The 19,903-nt window shown below is 45.6% G+C and overlaps 2 protein-coding genes across 13 annotated transcripts in view; one reads left to right on the forward strand and one right to left on the reverse strand.

Moving 5' to 3' along the window:
- The first annotated feature begins 7 nt into the window (after window positions 1–7).
- On the forward strand, window positions 8–4,194 carry rab3c (RAB3C, member RAS oncogene family). The gene is made up of 5 exons (XM_027014365.3): window positions 8–117; window positions 708–929; window positions 1,951–2,069; window positions 2,948–3,072; window positions 3,366–4,194. Exons 1-5 carry the CDS (start codon window positions 100–102, stop codon window positions 3,554–3,556), a joined length of 675 nt encoding a protein of 224 aa, XP_026870166.2. The 5' UTR covers window positions 8–99; the 3' UTR covers window positions 3,557–4,194.
- A 128-nt stretch (window positions 4,195–4,322) lies between these two features.
- Window positions 4,323–19,903, reverse strand: part of pde4d (phosphodiesterase 4D, cAMP-specific) — a 106,395-nt gene continuing 90,814 nt past the window's right edge. For 10 of the 12 annotated variants that reach the window (XM_081707843.1, XM_035521852.2, XM_081707842.1 and 7 more), the window contains 10 exons: window positions 18,740–18,852; window positions 13,049–13,142; window positions 12,310–12,485; window positions 11,769–11,867; window positions 11,420–11,584; window positions 10,678–10,777; window positions 8,957–9,111; window positions 8,721–8,843; window positions 8,135–8,317; window positions 4,323–7,828 (listed from right to left, as the gene is read on the reverse strand). In XM_081707843.1, the coding sequence (XP_081563969.1) occupies window positions 7,334–7,828; window positions 8,135–8,317; window positions 8,721–8,843; window positions 8,957–9,111; window positions 10,678–10,777; window positions 11,420–11,584; window positions 11,769–11,867; window positions 12,310–12,485; window positions 13,049–13,142; window positions 18,740–18,852 (1,703 nt within the window). In that variant the 3' untranslated portion in view covers window positions 4,323–7,333. Of the gene's footprint in view, window positions 7,829–8,018; window positions 8,318–8,720; window positions 8,844–8,956; window positions 9,112–10,677; window positions 10,778–11,419; window positions 11,585–11,768; window positions 11,868–12,309; window positions 12,486–13,048; window positions 13,143–18,739; window positions 18,913–19,903 lie in introns of all 12 variants that reach the window. The other 2 variants (XM_081707849.1, XR_014119954.1) reach the window with 2 other exon arrangements.

The raw sequence follows: 19,903 nt of genomic DNA on the forward strand, positions 1-19,903 counted from the left end.
AGCGACATCACAGCGTCTAACGTTAATTCCACCAGCTGACTCCACCTCGCCACATAAACTGCCAAAGTAAGCGACCAGTTTTAAGCTATCTACAAAGATATGGATTTATATGGCAAGGTAAGACAGCTAAATGTGTTTTTTTCGAAACGGAGGCGTCGGAGTATTTAAAAGAAATATAAACATGCGTATTCACTACAATGTTGTAGTCTCTATATATATTTTTTGGTTGTTTTTAAATAATAATTTGAATTCTATTAACAATTAAGCATGTTGCTCCTATCAGAAAGTGGCGACAGAACACCCAGTGAAACACAAACGATGGATGTAGAATGTATTTATGTACGGTTACATATAACTACTGCGCATTAACCAGGATCTTAAGAGCTGTGTAGCCCATAGGCAGTCTTGGTGGAACATGTGTATAAATTTGATTTCCCAAAGCCCTGTGCCTGCTAGAGAAGATCCTTGGCCAAGGCTGAAAGAGCATGAGCCTTTTAAACACGATGGAGACATGGACAGCTCTGTGGTGCTGAGCCCGCGGCAGGCGCGCAGTCTTCATCATTTCAACACAGGCTCTTAGCGAAGTCAGCGCTCATAGTCTTCATCATTTCAGCGTAGACCTCCGTATAGCGTCTCTGTGTATTTCATGAAAATCCAAATGATTTATCAACGCTGAACTTTCTTCCGTTTTCCTCGGCTTTGGGTAGATGGCTGTCGCTCAAGATGGCAAACAGAAAGAGAGCTCTGATCAGAACTTCGACTACATGTTCAAGCTTTTAATCATTGGAAACAGCAGCGTGGGGAAGACATCTTTTCTTTTCCGCTATGCCGACGATGCCTTCACATCGGCCTTCGTCAGTACTGTGGGTATCGACTTCAGAGTCAAAACCGTGTACAAGAACGACAAGAGTATTAAACTACAGATCTGGGTAAGCCACTTAGGTTTCTGCTGTTCTGTCACCTAAAAACACGAAAGCGGTGTAGCCAAACTACAAGTACATCTGCGAAATGGGCATGGCACACAGGAAATACGTATGTTAATTAATATGTCCTAGTTTGTGACATATTGAAGTGGTGAGCAGTTTTCCATATATATATATATTCATATCCATCCATTCTTCATCTTTATTCCAAAAGTGCACCGTTTTACAAACAATGATGTGATTAAAATGAGTGCAATGTACCAGCAGTTGGCAAACAATGAGACGTGTGTGTGATTATATTATTTATATATATATATATATATATAATATATGCGCGCACAACAAGAGTAACACGAGCACCAGTGAGACAAAGGCATTGGTCCCTAGGGCCACAGCAGGGGCAGAAGGAGTGAAGGGCTGTGGTGAGGCAGATAAGCGTCTCCTCATCAGCCACACAGCATCCAGACTGCTCTGTGCTAGATCAACATGATCTGTTAACGGCTCACCCATGTTCACTCTCATGACCGTTACCAAGGTATCCATCTGGCCTGCTGCGACTGTTGGCCAAAGGGAAGGTGGATATCGATCTCTCCTGGTATGATTTGTCTGATACATATTGTTTTTTTCCCGCACGAAATCGCTAATCCACTGGTGAAGCCGCTGTAAACATCCCTCTTGGACTCTTCGGCTAAGACTCGTTTGCTCTGTGTCCAGGAAACCAGTCCTTCAGGTTTATACTGTAACCCCTTTCAACTTCCTACCTTTATGATGTAGCTAAGCCAAAACAAACATGCTACACGTTCCCTCCTTTGCAGGGCCTGGGGCAACATGGCATTGGTAATACAAGGGTTGAGCTCTTTGACCTTATTGATTTAGACAGATTATTTGAACTCAGTTAAATACATATATGGAAATCCATAATTGAACAGCCGTATGTTGTTATAAGGCACCTGCAGGCTATGATTGGCTGGCCACGATGGGCTGGTTCAGTTGTTCTTAACTGAGGGTCATGTTCCTCCACCGTCAGGACACAGCAGGACAGGAACGCTACAGAACCATCACCACAGCCTATTACCGAGGCGCCATGGGCTTCATCCTCATGTACGACATCACCAATGAGGAGTCCTTCGCAGCTGTGCAGGACTGGTGAGCTGAACATGTGGCTTTGAGGTTCTGCGTTGCACAGATCGCCAGTCTTCCCCTTTGCGCACGCCCGTGGGGAGCACTGGCATCTTCTGGTTTTGTGCACCCTTTGACGGTTTTGGCAGGAGACTAGCCCTTAACAACAGTGGCATGCAGGTGGCGGAGTTGAGTCCTGTGAGCTGCGTTCTATTTGGAGAGCAGCAGAGGGGGGCATGAGCCATTGTTTGCGTGATGTAGTGCAAAGACACAGGCTACAGGAGATGTGCGTCTTGGGATGGCTGTTTTTCTTGGGTTTTCCATCAGGTTCTCCTGCACTATGTCGATATACCCATGACTATACCCCCCCATTGGAAACATTTTATTCTTTGGAAATGTTTTGTAGGGGTACTTTGAGACACTGTAGCCTATCTGCCAGGCACCATCCGTGTTGGCTGTGCTCTGGTTCTACATCTGCGGTCTGCTTCTGACCACAGGACCACTGCTGGGATCGTTTTAGGTGGTGGACCAATCACAGCCCAGCAATGACAGGAACGCCTGTCAAAACATTAGCAACGTTGTAATGCATGATGCGCTCATACCAGCAAACACCCAGTGACATGTTGACACCATGGCAGCATCACTGCTGTGTGAAGAATGGTGCACCGCCCAATTAATATCCGGTCAGTAGGAACAGGGTTCATTGTAACAGATGGGCTACAGTAAGAAAGTATCACACGTGCATGCTGGGAAATTCTAATCAAGTAGCTAGTGAGTGGTATATCTTCAGCTCTCTCTGGTAAAGCCTGTTCCAAAGGGAATATCAAAACGTATAAAGAGTAACTCTAATAACCAGTGTGGTGTCTGTTTACCAACTGGCTGCATTTTGTCCTTTGTTGTCTCAGGTCGACCCAGATTAAAACCTACTCCTGGGAGAATTCCCAGGTGATCCTGGTTGGAAACAAATGTGACATGGAGGAGGAGAGGATCGTCTCTGTGGACAGTGGAAGACTGCTGGCTGAGCAGCTGGGTGAGACATGGGCACTGAAGTGAGAGAAAATGGGGTCAAAATTCAGCAGTGAAGGGCCCAACTATGGTCCATGTGTTTCTGTGCTAAAGGAAAAAGAATGCTAAACTACAATCTAAACCTTTTCCATGTGAGTGCAGACTAAATTCATGGCAGGAAAAAAAGTCTGCTCCTCCAGCAGATTCTTGTCTGAAAAGTTAAATATGACCTTTTAAAAGTTCTAATCTCCAGTTGTTCTTCACAGTGATATTTCGAGCACTTAAACAACCTCCTCCCCTCCACCCCGCTCTCTCCAGGTTTTGAGTTCTTTGAGACAAGTGCCAAGGACAACATCAACGTCAAGCAGACCTTTGAGAGCTTGGTGGACATTATCTGTGATAAGGTGGCTGACGGCCTTGAGACTGACCCTGCTGCAAGCACAGGAACACCTTCAACCAGACTGACTGACAACCTCGTACCCACCCAGCAGTCAGACTGTAGCTGCTAGCATTACCGATAGGCTGTGTATGTGTGTTGCTCCTGTGCTGTTGCCAATCTTCTGCAGCATAAACACTCCAGGTGAAACTGAAGGCTGCCTGGAAGCATTTACTATTAATTCTGGAAGATTTTAGGGCAGCTTTCCAGAATGAAGCCTAGACTAAGACTGGATTTTTGATGTGGAGTCTTGAGACTGAATTTCTGTTTCTGGTGAAGCTGACCAGTGAGCAAGTAACTGTAAGGTACTGTGAAGTCGTGCCAAAATATCACTATGAAACATTGCCTGTCTGATCTCTGATAAGCCATTCTGCCACTCTGCTGGCCTTATGCACTGAAGTGTCTGTAATTCTGGTAGTTTTCCAAAGCGGTGCAATTCCCTTTACGTTTCCATGTAGAGAAGAAGCCATGGGCTGAATCCAGCAGCTCTGTTTATTCCCACTTGTCTCAGAGGAATTAGTCATGCATGTACTGCTTTCTTTTTACCTGATGCGCTGTATGTGTATGTAATGATTAAGCATTGTCTTGTCTTAACCTACTGAATGCATACTGTCATTTTTCTGATGAGATGATTGTGGCACAGGTCATATTGTCAGATATCAGTGTGTGTAATAAGAGCTGATGAATAAATGTGGCCTGTAAATTAATACATTTACCTTTTTCACTGAACATTGTTTTTCTTTTTGAGAGTAATGTTGCAAAGTGCATTATGAGATGAGGAATCTTGCAAAGTGTTATAAATATAGATGACAAAATAAGAGTCACTGAAGTATGGAGTCAACCCATGCTTTTGTTTATTTTGGTGCATATAAAACATTTTTTTATTTGATTTTCACTTTTTTTATTTTTATTTTATTTTTTATTTTTTTTACAGAAGGTTTATTCTACAGTTCTATCCAATAGACTGCCATAAATAAGGAATCCAATAAACAACTACATTTGTCTTGTGAAACCTCCAGACAAGTTGGCATTCAAGTCACATAACAAAAAAATAGTTATCCCTAAATATCTTTTTTAGCTTTTCTTATGATGTAAAAAGATGGCAAAAAAGAAGAGGAGCCACTAATTCTGTCCTTTAGAGGGTAATTGGGAATCTACAGTATGTGTCAAAATTAGTCTCCAGGGGTAGGAACAGAGTTTACAAACAGTCTACCCCTTTATCAAAACAAACAAACAAACCCAACCAGCGTCCCCAATAGAAATGCTAAAATGTTGTTCTCTCTCTCTCTCTCTATCTATCTATATATATATATATATATATATATATATATATATATAATGTTACAGATGTCAGTAACGGCTGTGGATGTTGGTAATGTTTTAACATGATTGTTGTGTTTCTGTCAAACAAATGCCACAAAGATGAGATGGAGACTAATCAGTTGCTCTTAGACAAGAGAAGTGAACCCAAATCGGGCCTCGGATCTCGCACTCATTCAGTCTCCCTACAGTTTAAACAAACAACAAAAACCCCTACAGAGCTACATCTTCACGTGACTTTGGCCCACATTCATGTATCACATATTTCCATGTATCGACACTTTGCATAAAGATCCTAATCTGGTTTAAGGTTAAAATCAAGAAGGAAAGAACACCACACCTGTTCGGAGCCTTGTGTGTCATCAGATTCTCTCAGTAAAATGCGTGAGCCCCCCGTCAGCCCCGCCCCATTACTGGCCTGTTTTATCCACAGCTCGCAACTAAAAACAAAAGTCTGTTGTGAAAGAGTAGATTTATACCTTACATTTAAAAGAATGAATAATAATAATAATAATAATTATAATTTAAAAAAAAAAGACTGAAAAACAAAGGTCAATTTCCAGCCAGTAGTTTCTTTTAGTGCAGCAAGAAGGACCCCCCCCCCCCCCCCCAAATGAAAAGCTTCATTAAGGCACAACCCTCTGGCTAAAAAAATACGTGACAATAACCAGGATCTTTCCAAGTCCCCGCACAAAGCAATCTCTTAGGCGATGTTTACAAATTGATCCTTTAGATACCGAATACGAATAATAAACATCCTCTCAATAAGAGTTCCATAATACAGCAACACCATCACCATTAGGGATGATATAATCATTTACAATATGGTAAGAATGACAATATGTACTGTACAACACTAATAAATACGTGTTTGTAAACAGAGAAATTATAAAAGCAGTAGGGCAATCGGGAAGAAGACGAACGTGGGGTGTAACCTGGCAATGAGAAAGAAACCGGAGAATATAAAGTAAACGTCAAAGTGAGGACCATCTGAAAGGCAGCGGATTCATCCACCACTTTATACAAAGGAGTATATGTCATTACTGCATACGTGATTCAAAACTAATTTAGGTATGCTGACCACCAAGCCCACAACTCTGATGCTACGGTCTGACTAGAGGACTTCAACATGGTACAAGCACATCAAAGAAATCTTGACAAATAAAACGAATAATAAATAGTATCGTAACGGCAGAATAACCTAACAGGTGTGTTGACGCGGCCCGAGTATGACGTTGCTCAGATTCACACGGGGCCAACGTTTGGCAAGGGGAACGTGAGGAGTCAAACACGGATCTCACCCAGTAAACCAGCGAGACCGGACACATCCCGGACACTGCGTGAGGGAAGTCTGGGTGGAAGCCGCTAGACCACGCAAGGGTGAGGAAGGGTGAGGAACACTGGGACAGAAACGAGAGGAACATCAGCATTATGAAGTGAAGCTGGTCATACGAGCCAGGAGAGTGAGTCCTGGCACCAGTGGGCTCGGAACAGGAAATGACCACCCTGATACGCCCATAACGCGACACCACCAGCAGAGGTCAGCAGCTGCAGCAGGTTGCCTTGTTTAATCCACTGCAGACATTGTGCACACGTTTGACAGGCGACGAAATGTTTAAGGCTGATGTAGGCAAGGGTGGTGGAATGAAACGAACACGTTTTTATTAAAATTTCAAGATCAGCTAGATTTTGGTCAGATGCGTAACTGAATGGCAGAGCCAGGCAGAACACTCTTTCCATGTACTGTACTGGAATGGAATGCAAGGTAATGTAATGTAACATAAAAGATGTTACACTTACACCGTATACTACTAAAAAAAAAAATCTTTGGCAGTTGCCGATTGCAAATTTTAATCAGTTCAAATTTTCTTGTGCTGTGTGTGAATTTCATTTCCTTTGGTTAGTCCGTCTAGGCCATGTGCTTCAGTGGCCAAACACCAACTAGAGGAATGGAGAGATCAAGTATTCGGGAAGCAAAAGCCTTCGCAGTTTGTCGTGACCTTCCAAGCCACAAACCTCACGTGGTGTCATACAGTGAAGCTCCTTTTAAACCATATTAAACGCAGTGAAAAAAAACAGATGGTTTGTTGGTAAGTTGTTTTTTTTGGCAAACTAAACTGCAATACTCTTTTTTTTTTTTTTTTTTTCAAACTACATTAATCTATTTTTCAAAACTGCCCCAGTTAAGAAACTGGAGCACTGACAGTACACAAAAGATGGTCACACAAAAAAATCAGGTAAAAGACAAATGCAAGTTGCTCTGTCCATCTCCCCCGTGAGAGAGAGTAACTGGAGAAGACTTTCCTGAGTGCGAAAATGGTTTCAACGGCACTAGTTATGACTAAAGAAAAAGAAGAAAACCACAGCAAGAAAAGATGATGGTGGAAAAGGTACACAGAGCATAAAACAGACCCCCCCAAAAAGCAAAAAACATAAGAAAGGAGGAGGAAACCTAAAACCCCCCCAGCTTAACCTAGATATGTGGCTCACGTCTCTAGTAGAAAAGAAGTCCAGGTGCTATGTCACACTGTTACGTATTGGCAGTGTCCTGCTCTTCCTCCTCGTCCTCCTCTTCCTCCAAGACGCAGGGTTCCGATATCTCACCCTCTTCATCTCTCTGGTCCTCAGCCACTTCGTCGCCCTCTGCCACCTGCTCGTCCAGAGGAATCTCCGTACTCTCCGAGTCCTGCGTGCAAAGAGTCTTAGAGTCGCTGCAGCTATTTTCCTCTTCCTCCTGCTCCTCCTCCTCCTCCTCCTCCTCCTCCTCCGGGGGACTGGCGCTGTCTTTCTCCGTGTCCGACTCGCCGTCCTCCTCCAGTGTGAGCTCGAACTGGAACTTGTCCTGGCCGGCGGCGCGACGACCCTCGGTGCTCGTGTCCAGCGCGGGGGACGGGCTCTGTGGGATGGTGCTCTGGTACCACTCCCTGTTGTCCTCCAGTGTGTCCAAAATGTCCTGGGCATCGGGGTGCACCAGGTCTGCCCACGTCTCCCACAGGGGGTGCACAATGTAGTCAATGAAGCCCACCTAGTGGGGGATTCAACACAGACATTCAGCAGGGCTCAGCCACCCCTAGCACCACAAATAGCAGTAACATATGCCATACAAGCAACCAACAAAATCGATCAACATGGCAACACACTGATTCAAGATTTAAAAGGATATCCTCGTCTACATACACCTCAAAGACGTACTTTCCACTATACCGATCACATACTGTGCAAGATATTCAATCCCTCTGTTCCTTTATCCACTTCCAATCTCATCCATCCATCCATCCATTCATCCGTCCACCTCTCCATCCCTCCCTCTGTCAGGTCTGAGCGGACTCGCCTGGGACTTCTCCACAGAGGCGTTGTGCTTGTCGCACATGGGGCTGATCTCCATGCCGCGCTCCCTCTCGCGGTCGCCCTGGCTGAAGAACTCCTCCATGATGCGGTCCGTCCACTGGCGGTACAGCTGCAGGGGCTTGGTGGGGTTACTGAGGTCAGCGCAGTGCACCATGTTCTGCAGCACCTGCGACACATGACCCGTGACCCTCGCAAACATGGCCCACATCAACGTCTCTACAGACCGATAGGGGAGGTGAAATTGTGTTCCAAAAAGAATGCAACAAGCAAACATGCAGATGAGACAAAACGTGTCACCGTGTCATGAGAGAACCCTCCTTTCTGGCCTTTGTACAATTTGGGACAAATGACTATCAAATGTTTCAAGTTTCGAGGTTTTTTTTTTTTTTGAGGGCTCAGACTATATATTTTTTTAACTGTAATATACTGCATCTTTATAATTGTAATGTACTGCATTATTACATACTTGGGAATAATAATAATAATAATAATAACAATAATAATAATGTCTTAAAAATGTTTTCATGTAAACTTCCATATATTTTTCCTGCACTGTCTGGACAACAAACCTGTATCCTGTCTGAGTAATTGTCCAGCAGCAGAACACCAGAGCTGGTCACTTTTTTGGTCTCCACCATGGTTTTCAGATCTGCAAGCAAATTCATGTGTTTTGACATATCTGTTGCCAGAACCTGCAGAGAGAAGAGGAACCACAGTGAGGACACGCAGTGCTCTTTGAGATGCTGCGCATATGCATGAAACAGGCAGAGTAACTACAGCTGCAGGTAAATCCTTCGCAACTCACGATGTCGATGACCATCTTGCGCAGTGACTGCCTCTGTTTTTTGGTGAGGTTCTGGAAGATGTCGCAGTTCTCCTCCTGGAGAAGTTTGAAGCCCACTGCCAGGTGATGGTTCTCCAGTACAGATGAGTCGTTATACATCAGAGCCAGCTCAGAGTCTGATACAGAGAGAGAGAGAGAGCCAGAGAGAGAGCCAGAGGAAACACGGAATAAGACACAGATCAGGGAAAGCCTCCTAGCTCCCCTTGTTGTGACACTGTGTCCCTGCCAGCGGCCTCCACGTGGCCTTTTGTTTATGTTGTGCGTGATGCATGTTTTGGTTTCATGCCACGCCCCTCACCTGTGTGCTGTTATGTTATTATATTGTTCCGGTTGTCATTAGCGTTACGTTGGTTTTTTTTCCCCTTTCTTTTTGTGCATGCTTATATTCAGTTTCATTTCATTAAAGTCTTCAGTTGGAGTCTTATGCTTGCTTCTTCTTCTTTTTTATTTTTTGCATGTTTTGCACCCATGACAGAACACCCGTCCATAGCGGGGCCGTGAGCCCAGCAGCCGACAAGCCCCGCACTGCGCGGTGTTTCCCATGCCCCTGTGCTGCGCGGGCTTGCTGTGCCCAGAGCCCTGCGTAGTGTGGTGTTTACCATGCTCCGGTCTGTGGGTGGTGCGGTGTGGCCACGGTTCCCTGCCTGGCCATCAGCACCCGTGTGTACCGGTTGTGGTCTGCGCGGGGGAGGTGTGCGTTTGGTGATGGGTACCGTGACGGTGTCTCCCTGGCAACGGTCTCTGTCTGCCGGCGGTGGTGTCCACATGGACTTCTGTTTATGTTGTGATTTTATGTAGCGCATGTATGTTTTGGTTTGTTGCCCCACACAGGTGGCGTGTGAGTCACGTTCGCCTGTGTGTCATTATCATATGTTGTTCCTTTCTAAAACCTTTGTGGTGTTGGCTTGTTTAATTGTCTGTCATTAACGTTATGTTGGCTTTTTCTAGTTGGCTTATCTTGTATGTTTATTAATACTAAATAAATATGCAATATTATTTTAATATTAATTCCAAAATTGACTAACACTGAACACACTGTTGACTTCATCACAACCATATTTCTTTGGCTTCTCTTCTCTGTTGGCTGTGTGTCATTTTCACGTCACAGCTAACCAGTGCTGACACAACTACCAGCTTTAAGTCCAGCCGGGCTGGCCGCGTGCCGTGTGCTGCGTGGCGCGTGCACCCCGCAGGTAGAGGCCACGTTCAGCCTTGGCATCTCGGCCCCCCCCCCACCGTGCATCCATCAACCAGACGTGTCCCACTAGGCTCAGCGGAGACCATCCACGCGTGATGGCAGCACACGTGAGCGCAGCTCATTCGGCGTGACCTCACGGCCACAGAGCATCCATCGTTTGCACCGGCTGTTTCAGTTTCCAGGTCAGTTGGTGCATGTGACTCCATTATAACTCACCATTGACTACTTAAGTTACATATCTCCAAGTATATATTTGTGCCATTTTTTTAGATGCCATAAAAAGCATAGAGCATTGCACAACAGTGTAATTTTAGAATTCATATTCTGAGAGTAGCACTCAGGGCTGAATGCTGAGTTTATTTTCAGACTCGGAGACACAAACTGGCCCTGGGTTGAGCTGACATTCTACTGACTGAGAAGCAACTTCATCCTCTGTTAGCTAGACATGCTTATAGCAGCTCAGTGAGGCAAGCAGGACACTTACTGGTGTTAATGAGGAACTGGTTGGAGACACCCGGGTGATCGACATCGTGTATTGCGCTGGCAAAAATAGCAGCCAGAATCTCTAGATCGGTAAAAACAGCCTATTATACAGAAACAGAAAGAACAGGGAAAAAGGATGTCAGTCCACAGAGGTTCACACTGGCTAAGACTGCAATCTGTGTAATGGATCTTATTTACTGGCTCTACACACAGCAATATACTAGATGCAATATGAGCACAAATATCAGAATTACCCCATTTAATATTATTCCAAGAGCACAGCGGTGACCTACAGCTACTGAGTGAACACACACACACATTCACATACACACTCACGCACACACTCACACGCACACTCTCTCTCACACACACACACCCCAGAGTTCTCCAGCATTACTGTATCATTTCCTGGTTCAAACACATTAGACTGAATTCATGAATTGGCTGGCAAGTTTAATTTGTGATGTTAGTATTCAGATCTCAGTTTATTATTCTGAAGCTTGTTCTTCCAGCAAAAACATCATCAGTAAAAACCTACATTTTTGTTTTCAGTGTGTTTTTCACAAAGTTATACAAACTTTGTGAGGAACACCAACAGACCTTCGAAACCTTTGAACGGGTATTCAGGCTGGCTGGCTACCCTAGATAGAGCCGTGCATGGCTCGTGCCTGCAGGAGATTCTGCATCTGGAGAAGTCTGACAGACACAAAGCGTGCTCAGGAGCCTGCCGGGGCTGCTTGTACCTCCAGAGCCGGGCTAGATAGCAGCACGTGGGTAGACTGAGTGACATCGGCAGCATGGATGTTGTTGTGATAGGCGACATCACTATGGTAATGATCTTCTAAGGTCATCAGATATGTTATAAAGGTGTCGAGAGGGATTTTGAACGTTTTTAATAAGTCTCTCTCCTGTAGGGGAAAGAGGCAAAAGAAACAGATAGGGCATGAACACAGAGAGAACGGCACCTTGGAGCAGTGATCTCATTAAGATGATCTATGATTGGAACATGACAAACACCTCAGCCAATCATCAGCACTGATAAGTACACCGAGAGAATAAAAAAATCACATGAACGGGGAAAAGGTTTTGTACCTGGAATATTGTATGCATCATAACTGTTAAAGGTCTGTTGCTGGAGAACTCTGTGACTTTGAAAACATTAAGGCCCCATTTGTTCACATCTTCAAGCTCCTGGAATACAAAAACATTGCAGTTTTAAGACATGTGCCAACCGTAATGAAGACCTGCTATACGCATACAGCCAAACCTAAAGTCCAACGTGAAAGCCAAACTTAGCCAAGTTCTCAGAATGAAAGGAAGTGAATGGATGCAAACAAGTGTTCCTCAAATATCAGAGGTTGGAGGATGCAAGTCAAATGCTCGCCAAAACAAAACAATTCTGCATGTGCCCAGTTACTGCTAGGTTATCTATATTTTAGTGAGTACTACTTAAAAGGTACAAATCCATTCTGGCTTACTCATTAATGAGGTCATGGACTGTTCTGCATATGATAATATGTAGGTAAAGGCATATTACTGCATTTTGCACGATAGTTAAATTACCCAAATGCACTCCTTGAAACACCACAGTGCTACAGAGTTTCTCTCTCCACACACACACACACACACACACCTTGGCCAGTGCATCCTCTGTGTCTGTCTTGACTCCAAAGCGAGGGATGTTGGAATTGGTCAGGCTGGAGCTGTGTGTCAGCTTCTTCACGCCACTGATCTGGGACATCGGCCTCTTCTTCTTCTCTTTGTCCTTCTGCGATTGTGGAGACGGCATCTCCACCTCGTGCTGCTTATCTGCACACACACACACACACACACACACACACACACACACACACACACGAAAATAGATACAACGAGCTAAAAATCAGAGCAGCTTGTGTGAACATGGGTCACACAGAAATATCTCAATCACTGAGACTTCTTGTAAAGGTGTAAGAAAAATGGATTTGACTGATGTAAAGATCACGTGAGGCAGTGACAGGCAGTCACACCACACACTGGCCCTGAGGAACCCCAAACCTTTGACTGACTAGCTTAGTTCTAATAGGTTTAGATGCGTTTCTCAAAATCATACCACTGTAGCTGTGCAGTTACAGGTCAGCCGATTACACTCAATTATGAAATAAATGATTGCCATGTTCTCATATAACAGTCCATATTGTATAATAATACGCCTTTGCCAGTCACACACACACACCCCATTTAGCATCAGAACCACCATCCACAATTTTATTCATTAGGATTCAAAATCAAAAACTGACCCTGGATCAGAACTCTATCAGCAATGCCATGTACACACACCCCATTACAGTATGACAAACATGTGTAACTGGTTTAGTCTCTTTGCCACTCACCTAAGAAGGTGTTGGAGATGAACTCGGACACCTGGTTTCCAGAGCGGCTCATCTCAGACAGGTGGGTCAGCTCTCGGTTCAACATCCTCTTGAACTGTAAACGCACAGATCTGCAGTTAAAGGTGAGCCCATATAAACTTTTTCACAGATTCCCCAGGCTACCAAACTGCATCTGAGGGCAGCTGATGGACAAGCAAACATCTTAACTGTTGTTCATTGTTTACTAGACGTAATACTAGGCATAAATTTGCAGTTTACCAGGGGCTAAACACAGCTGAATATGACATACGGGCATTTTAATGAAGCACTCTTTGTGCCCCTTACGTATCCAGAAAATGACCAAAACAAAACTCTGGACAGACTGGTCCTTTTTTTCTGATATTTGGCCAAGTCTGCTATGTCTGTCTGCCTCCGCATGGTCTGAAACTTCAAGGTTGAGTCCTCCAGATGAGCCATAACACACAAAGCCCCAGTCGTCTCTCACAGTCAGAAAACCAGGTCACTATGACCTGCTCGGTTGCGGGGTAGGAGAACAACGTTAGCAATGCCAAAGCACACACGCGAGAAAGGAGAAATGTGTAGGGCACACCAGAACTAGTCAAAAAGACCACCAAAAAAGGTCGACCATATTAAAATAAAACACACAGACACCACACCAGGGCTGAGAGAAACAGCTACCAATTAAAAGTCCTGCTTTTGCATTTTTTTTTTTTAATACAGAGGCCCATGGGAAATGAGACAGAATGGGTAGATACGGTTCAGCATTGGGGGGTAGGGCGGTGGAGGTGGTGGTAGAGGTGAACCTGATGTACCAGCAGATGTCAAAATAAGAACAATGGCAAGCACAGGAGACATGATGGAAAGATAGCAGAAATAAAAGAATGCACACTCGCCTATACAGCCATACCAAAACAGTGAAAAAATCAGTAATTCATACATCACTCTGTATAAGTCTGTTTATTATTCATTATAAATTTATCTGTCTGTCTGTCACATGCAAGAACTCAAATAGCCTCATGTTTTACCTTTATGTATCCCCAAGAAACTGTTAGTAAATAATTTGCTTCAGGCATTTTGAGTATCCAGCCAGTCCTTCTAACAGAAAACATCACAAGGCCTATCTGCAGACTGAAAAAATAATAACACGCATCAGCCATTCAACGTGTCGTGACTGAAATATCCCTCATGCCAGGTCCTTCCTCTCATATCATGATCACAATAAGCTAGACCACAGTGCAGTCCTGCATTCCTGTCAACACCCGAGGCAGCGCTGCTCAGTGCGAAGTCTGCCCGCTCTCCATCCGAGTCTACAGGGAAGGCGAACGAGCTATCCTGCTGTCTGCCGGCATCTTTCCGTGCGCGACACGAACTCCTCGCGTCGCGCTGGCTCCAGAAAGAGAGAAAAACCCTCAGCTTACAAATAAGGGTCTGTTTCACACAGCCGTTCAGGTAAGAGCAACTATGACTGCAGCTTCCCGCCCCGCTCGCCTGAGCCCTGCCAATCAGACGTAACCGAGGGATCAGGCTGAGCACATCGCCTCAGGTGATTGGTCAAATTGGGCACATATGCAAATTGGCTGGGAGGGTTTTGGTTCTCGAGCAACACCCCCCCCCCCCCTTTTTTTTTTTTCCGTAGAGCTGTGTGTCTGTTCTGGAGGCTGTATGCTGTATAGGAGCCTTGGAAACACGAAGAGCAATCCCACACAGCTGAAGGACCACGGAGTATCAGGTGTGAGCGTCGGTCACAGTATAGTTATCCATATGGCATGATTTCTTAAAGTAATCACTGTCGTATCACAGGTAATTAAAAATTCAAGCGGGAGGGAGGATTCACTGGTTTCTCTCTTGTGGAGTGTTGTTGGAATTTGTATGTGAGGATACCCAAGGGACACAAAGTTGCTCTTTAAATATTTGGCAGGCCCACAACAAAGCAGGTGACACCACAGGTGTCACACTACTATGTTTCCATGGTGAAGTCTGACCGATTCTCAAGTAATCTCTCCTTACTTCCAAGTTCTGATGGGTTTTTTGTTTTCGTTTTAAAAGGTTATCATTTATCAAACCACAGCCGAGACTTCGACAGAACTGTTTGCAAATAATGCAAAAGTACAGAGTAAGTTTTTTACAGATGGTCTTCGTGACACTAATGATCTTGCACTCTGTGCCATTGAGAATACTGGCTTTCATTCTCAGTAGAATTCCTTTGCTGTTAATAAATAGGCCGTGGAGGACCTGTTTTCTGCTACTTTTCCTATACACCAACTGTACCTCTGAATAAATTAATTACAACAGGGAAACAGTGGTCAGAAATATTCAAAAATATTGAGATATTCAAGATATTTTTGTATTAATACAGCATTATGTTACAACATGTATGTACAGTGTGGGCACTGTATATGATTGGCATTTACAGATTTAGTTTTTAGTGCAATAAAGAATATTTTTTTCCTGCTTTGTATTTGATTCTCACTTTCTTCCAGCAGTTTCATCATTAAATCATAGAACATGTTCTATTATGAGAATATTGTCCCATATTAGAGGTCTTTACTGGGCCATATTACATGTGCTGCTATACTGTCTGACATCTATTCTCCAGGCTATTGTTCTTAACACCCCATATCACACACAGGACAGGATTATTAATTAAGGCAGTGACAGTGGTTTTAGGTCTCGGGACGGCTGGGTGGGGAGTGCACCACACGACACGGGACTGTTTCACGCGCGTGCTCCCTCAGAGACAGTGGTGACACACAGCCTCGTTTACAGCTTAGCTGGAGCAGATGAGCCTGCCTCAGTCAGACAGCGCGGGCCTAGGCATGTCACGGTGGATGTGTGTGTGTGTGTGTGTGTGTGTGTGTGTGTGCGTGCGTGCGTGCGTATGTATGTGTGTGTGTCTGTGTGTCTGTGCGTGCGTGTGTGTGTGTGCCTGTGTGCGCGTATGTCTGTGTGTGTGCGCGCGCACGTTTGTGTGTGTGTGTGCGCGCATGTGTGTGTGTGCATGTGTGTGTGCGTGTGTGTATGTCTGTGTGTGTGTGTGTGTGTGCGCGCGTCTGTGTGTGTGCGTGTGTGTGTGTGCGTGCATGCGTGTGCGTATGTCTGTGTGTGTGTGTGTGTGTGTGTGCGTCTGTGCGCGCGTCTGTGTGTGTGTGTGTGCGCGCGTCTGTGTGTGTGTGTCTGTGTGTGTGCGTGTGTGTGTGTACGTCTGTGTGTGTGTGTGTGTACGTCTGTGTGTGTGTGTGTACGTCTGTGTGTGTGTGTACGTACGTGTGTGTGTGTACGTACGTCTGTGTGTGTGTGTGTACGTCTGTGTGTGTGTGTGTGTGTGTGCATGCGCACGCGCGTGTGTGTGTCTGTGTGAGTGTTTGTGTGTCTGTGTGTGTGTGCGTGCGCATATGTGTGTGTGTGTGTGTGCGCGCACGCGCATACGTGTGTGTGTGTGTGTGTGTGTGTGTGTGTGTGTTTCATCTGGAAGGTGCTAACACACTCATTCTTGGTGGGAAAAGAGGGACAAAATAGGAAGATGTCACACAATTTGTAGCTGCGATTTCTCAATAAATGTGTTTTCTCTCTCTTTCCTTTTTTACTGAGACCTAAATAGCAACTCCGTTTGGAACGCAATGCCACGAGTCAGAAAACAGTCCTCATAAAGCACAAAGTAAAGAGTCTGCAGCTGCGTCTGAGTGCAGTCTTCAGTGGCTGATCGCATCTCCTACAAACCCCCACTTTCTGTCAAGGAATTCACTAGACTAGACATTCTATTAGAAAAGCCTTTTCCATTACAAAAATCTTCTATGCGTGCATCTGTTTAGCCAAAGTGTTTGGCCTATCTGTTGTCCTCTTATAAATCTGACACCCCGACTAAGGGACGCCTGTTAACCGGACAGTTATGATCCATGATGTAGGTCCATGTTAAAGCTACAAACTGCACTCCCGCCATCAGAGCAGACCTTATGCTGTGCTGGGAATAGCATCCACCATCCAAATAATGTCAAGGTATGTCCAGGCACAAGATAGAGGTTTCTCATATATATGAATAATAATCAGTAATATACTAATAATCAATAATAGTAAACAAATGTACGAGGCAAGTCCTCTCTAAATGTTTAGTCTACTTTAAGTGTCTTAAAGCGAACCATCAGGGCAGTTCTTTCTCAGAAACTGATGTCTAGGATTGCACAACGTACCAAAGTAACCATGGCACCCAAGAATGAGAACATTTGATATTTCTTTTATCTCAGGACGCTATTCTGTTTTTAATTAGTGTATATTTTGTGCATGGAGGTTGGTTTAAACTTTAAGGCATTAATTTCTTCATTTATTGGACAGTTTTATAATGCACCCTCAGAAATGCAGCCAACATTCTTCCAGTCTGCTTTCTTTAAAGGAACAATGTTCCAAATTGCCCAGAAATCTTTTTCTAACAGCTGCATGAAGGCTAACAACGAATAACCATGCAACTGAAAACATTAATGTCCATTGCCCAAGGTATTCTTGTTAATGTTTATTATTAATAATATATAATATAATTATATGTTTTATATATTTATATAATAATAATAATAATTATTAAAAATATTTGTAAACAACAGCTGTGTTCTTGACTTTAAAGATTTACTCACAAAAACAAAAGCAACATGTCCTGGGAGTAATCTTCTGACTATAAAGCAGTTTTGCATGTTATGGACCACCAAAGGACTAACAAAGGAAGCTGACAGGCCTTGTGTGTTACCATGGAAACGGAGACTGGTTGGGGGGGGGGGGGGGGGGCGCAGGGTTGCAGCTGAGAGAGAAAACAACAAGACATGAACATTCGGTGCTTTTCCTTTCCCAGTTGCTCACCTCTGTGAGAACGCTCGGCCTGGGCTTTGAGCCGTCAGTGCCGTGGCTCACGGGTCAAAGATGGTGCATGGTGGTGTGGCGTAGCTGGCTAGAGGAGGCTCATTAGCATGCTACATGCGTGCTCGAGCTCTGATGGCAGCTGGGAGCATGCTCAGTGCAGTGCCGCCACTGTTGCAAACGCTTTGGGGTGGGGAGGGTTGACAGCGGGATCACCGAAACAGCAGCATGACACAGATCCAGCCGGCCGGGCAGAGCCGCGTCGCACGGGCGTAGAACTAGCCGAGTGCCATTACTGGAGGAGGCTATCGGCTGCTGGTGGTGTGCGGAGGGCTGGAGCATGTGTGCATCACACGGCTTGAAAAATTGTGCCACCTGGCATCGTATATAAGCAAGGTCACAAATCAGACGCGCATCAAAAGATCTTGAGAGAGAATGTGGGTAAATGCTGGTTTCATTGCCACTGTGAGTTGCTTAATAAGTCTCACAAGTACGAAACAGTGAAGTTTGTGAGACAGTGATATGTAAAGAGGGCAGAATGAAGCTGCACTCCTAATCCACCAGCCTAAGAGTCAGTGTGAAAAGCAAACACAAGCCCAGACTGAGCTCCACCTGGTCGCTCATCGTCATAACGCTCCAGAGTCACTTTGTTACACAGGGCTGGGTTGCCAAAAGCTCAAACCCCACCACATCCAATCACAGCCAACCTCAAACTCCATTACAACCAACCACAGCCAACCTCAAACAACATTACAGCCAACCTTCAGCTCTATTATTACAACCAACCACAGCTAACCTCAAACTCCATTACAGCCAACCACAGGTAACCTCAAACTCCATTACAAATGCTCTTACCTTGTTGGAGGCCATCTCGCTAACCGAGTGCCTGGTCTGCAGCGTCTCCAGCTGGTCCAGGCACCAGTCGAGCTCCTCCAGGGTCTCGGTGGCCAGCTTCTGGTAGGCCTCCTCTGCAGGGAGAAAGTGCAGCGAGGGGTCAGTTCGGCGGCGCTTCAGTGGACTAGCCGAGGCTCCGAGCAGAGGGCCCAGACTGCCGTAGAGCACCATGTTGGGGAATCCCGACCAGAAGCATGGGTGGTGTTTCATGCTGCGCTCTGGCCCTCCACAATGAACTTCAGGGGGCTCCGAACGGGAGCCAAAAGTCCCGACAGAAGCAAATCCAGATGGCAGGAACCAGGGGGAGCAGGAAGTGAACGCCCCACAGGGATAATCCCAGCGCTGGTGCAGTCACGGGCCAGGGTCGAAGTCTCAGGAGAGCAGTCTGTCCTTGGGCGCTACGCACAAAGGGAGCCAAGCACAGACACACAGGGACCACGCAGGCATACACACTCGCACCCACACGCAAACACACACGCACGCATGCGTGGCGGCTGTCTCACGGTGACCGATCCAGCGCTCTAAGGTCCAGCGTGCCGTTAGGCGCGCAGAGACAGTCCCGGCGGTGGAGCGGCCGGGCTGCCAGGGGCCGCATCCCTGGCCGGCCGGAGGCGGAGACCCGCGAGCGGGCGCCCTCAGCACCGCCCTCTAGGCATGACGCTCGAGCAGCAGGGCCTCGCACGCCGTGCGTGGAGCTCCACGGCAACAGATGACTGGCCTCCTCTCTGTCTCTAAGACTCCAACAGAAGCGGAGGACGAAGAGCCACAAGAAAAATAAATAAATAATAGTAAAAAAAACCAAACAAACAAACAAATGAAATAAATAAATGGAGTGTGAGCAATAAAAGGATAAAAGCTGTCTGCTGTGTGTGTTTTCCTCCCGAGCGCGGCGGATGCCCTGCGTGTGCGGGGGGTGGCCGTAGCGCGTCGCTAGCCGAACGTGAGCTGAGCTTCCCCCCGAAACAGAAGCCTGAAGGCTGCCAGCGCTGCGCTGGGGAAGCAGCAGGCGGGCTGCAGCTAAACCATGGCCCGGACTCCACAGAACCTGGACCGGGGTGGCATGCTAGTGCCGTGCACCGCAAACTGGAAGTGGAGTTAGGACCAAGTCTAGACAGTCACATCCGA

The sequence above is a fragment of the Electrophorus electricus genome, chromosome 25, assembly GCF_041902795.1.
Source record: "Electrophorus electricus isolate QZ-2024a chromosome 25, ASM4190279v1, whole genome shotgun sequence".
NCBI classification, from domain to species: Eukaryota; Metazoa; Chordata; class Actinopteri; order Gymnotiformes; family Gymnotidae; genus Electrophorus; species Electrophorus electricus.

Excerpts from the sequence above, each read along its gene's own strand:
- rab3c (XM_027014365.3), top strand. Across the intron at positions 930-1,950 it reads GTATTAAACTACAGATCTGG|GACACAGCAGGACAGGAACG; the intron begins GTAAGCCACTTA and ends CTCCACCGTCAG. Across the intron at positions 3,073-3,365 it reads ACTGCTGGCTGAGCAGCTGG|GTTTTGAGTTCTTTGAGACA; the intron begins GTGAGACATGGG and ends CGCTCTCTCCAG.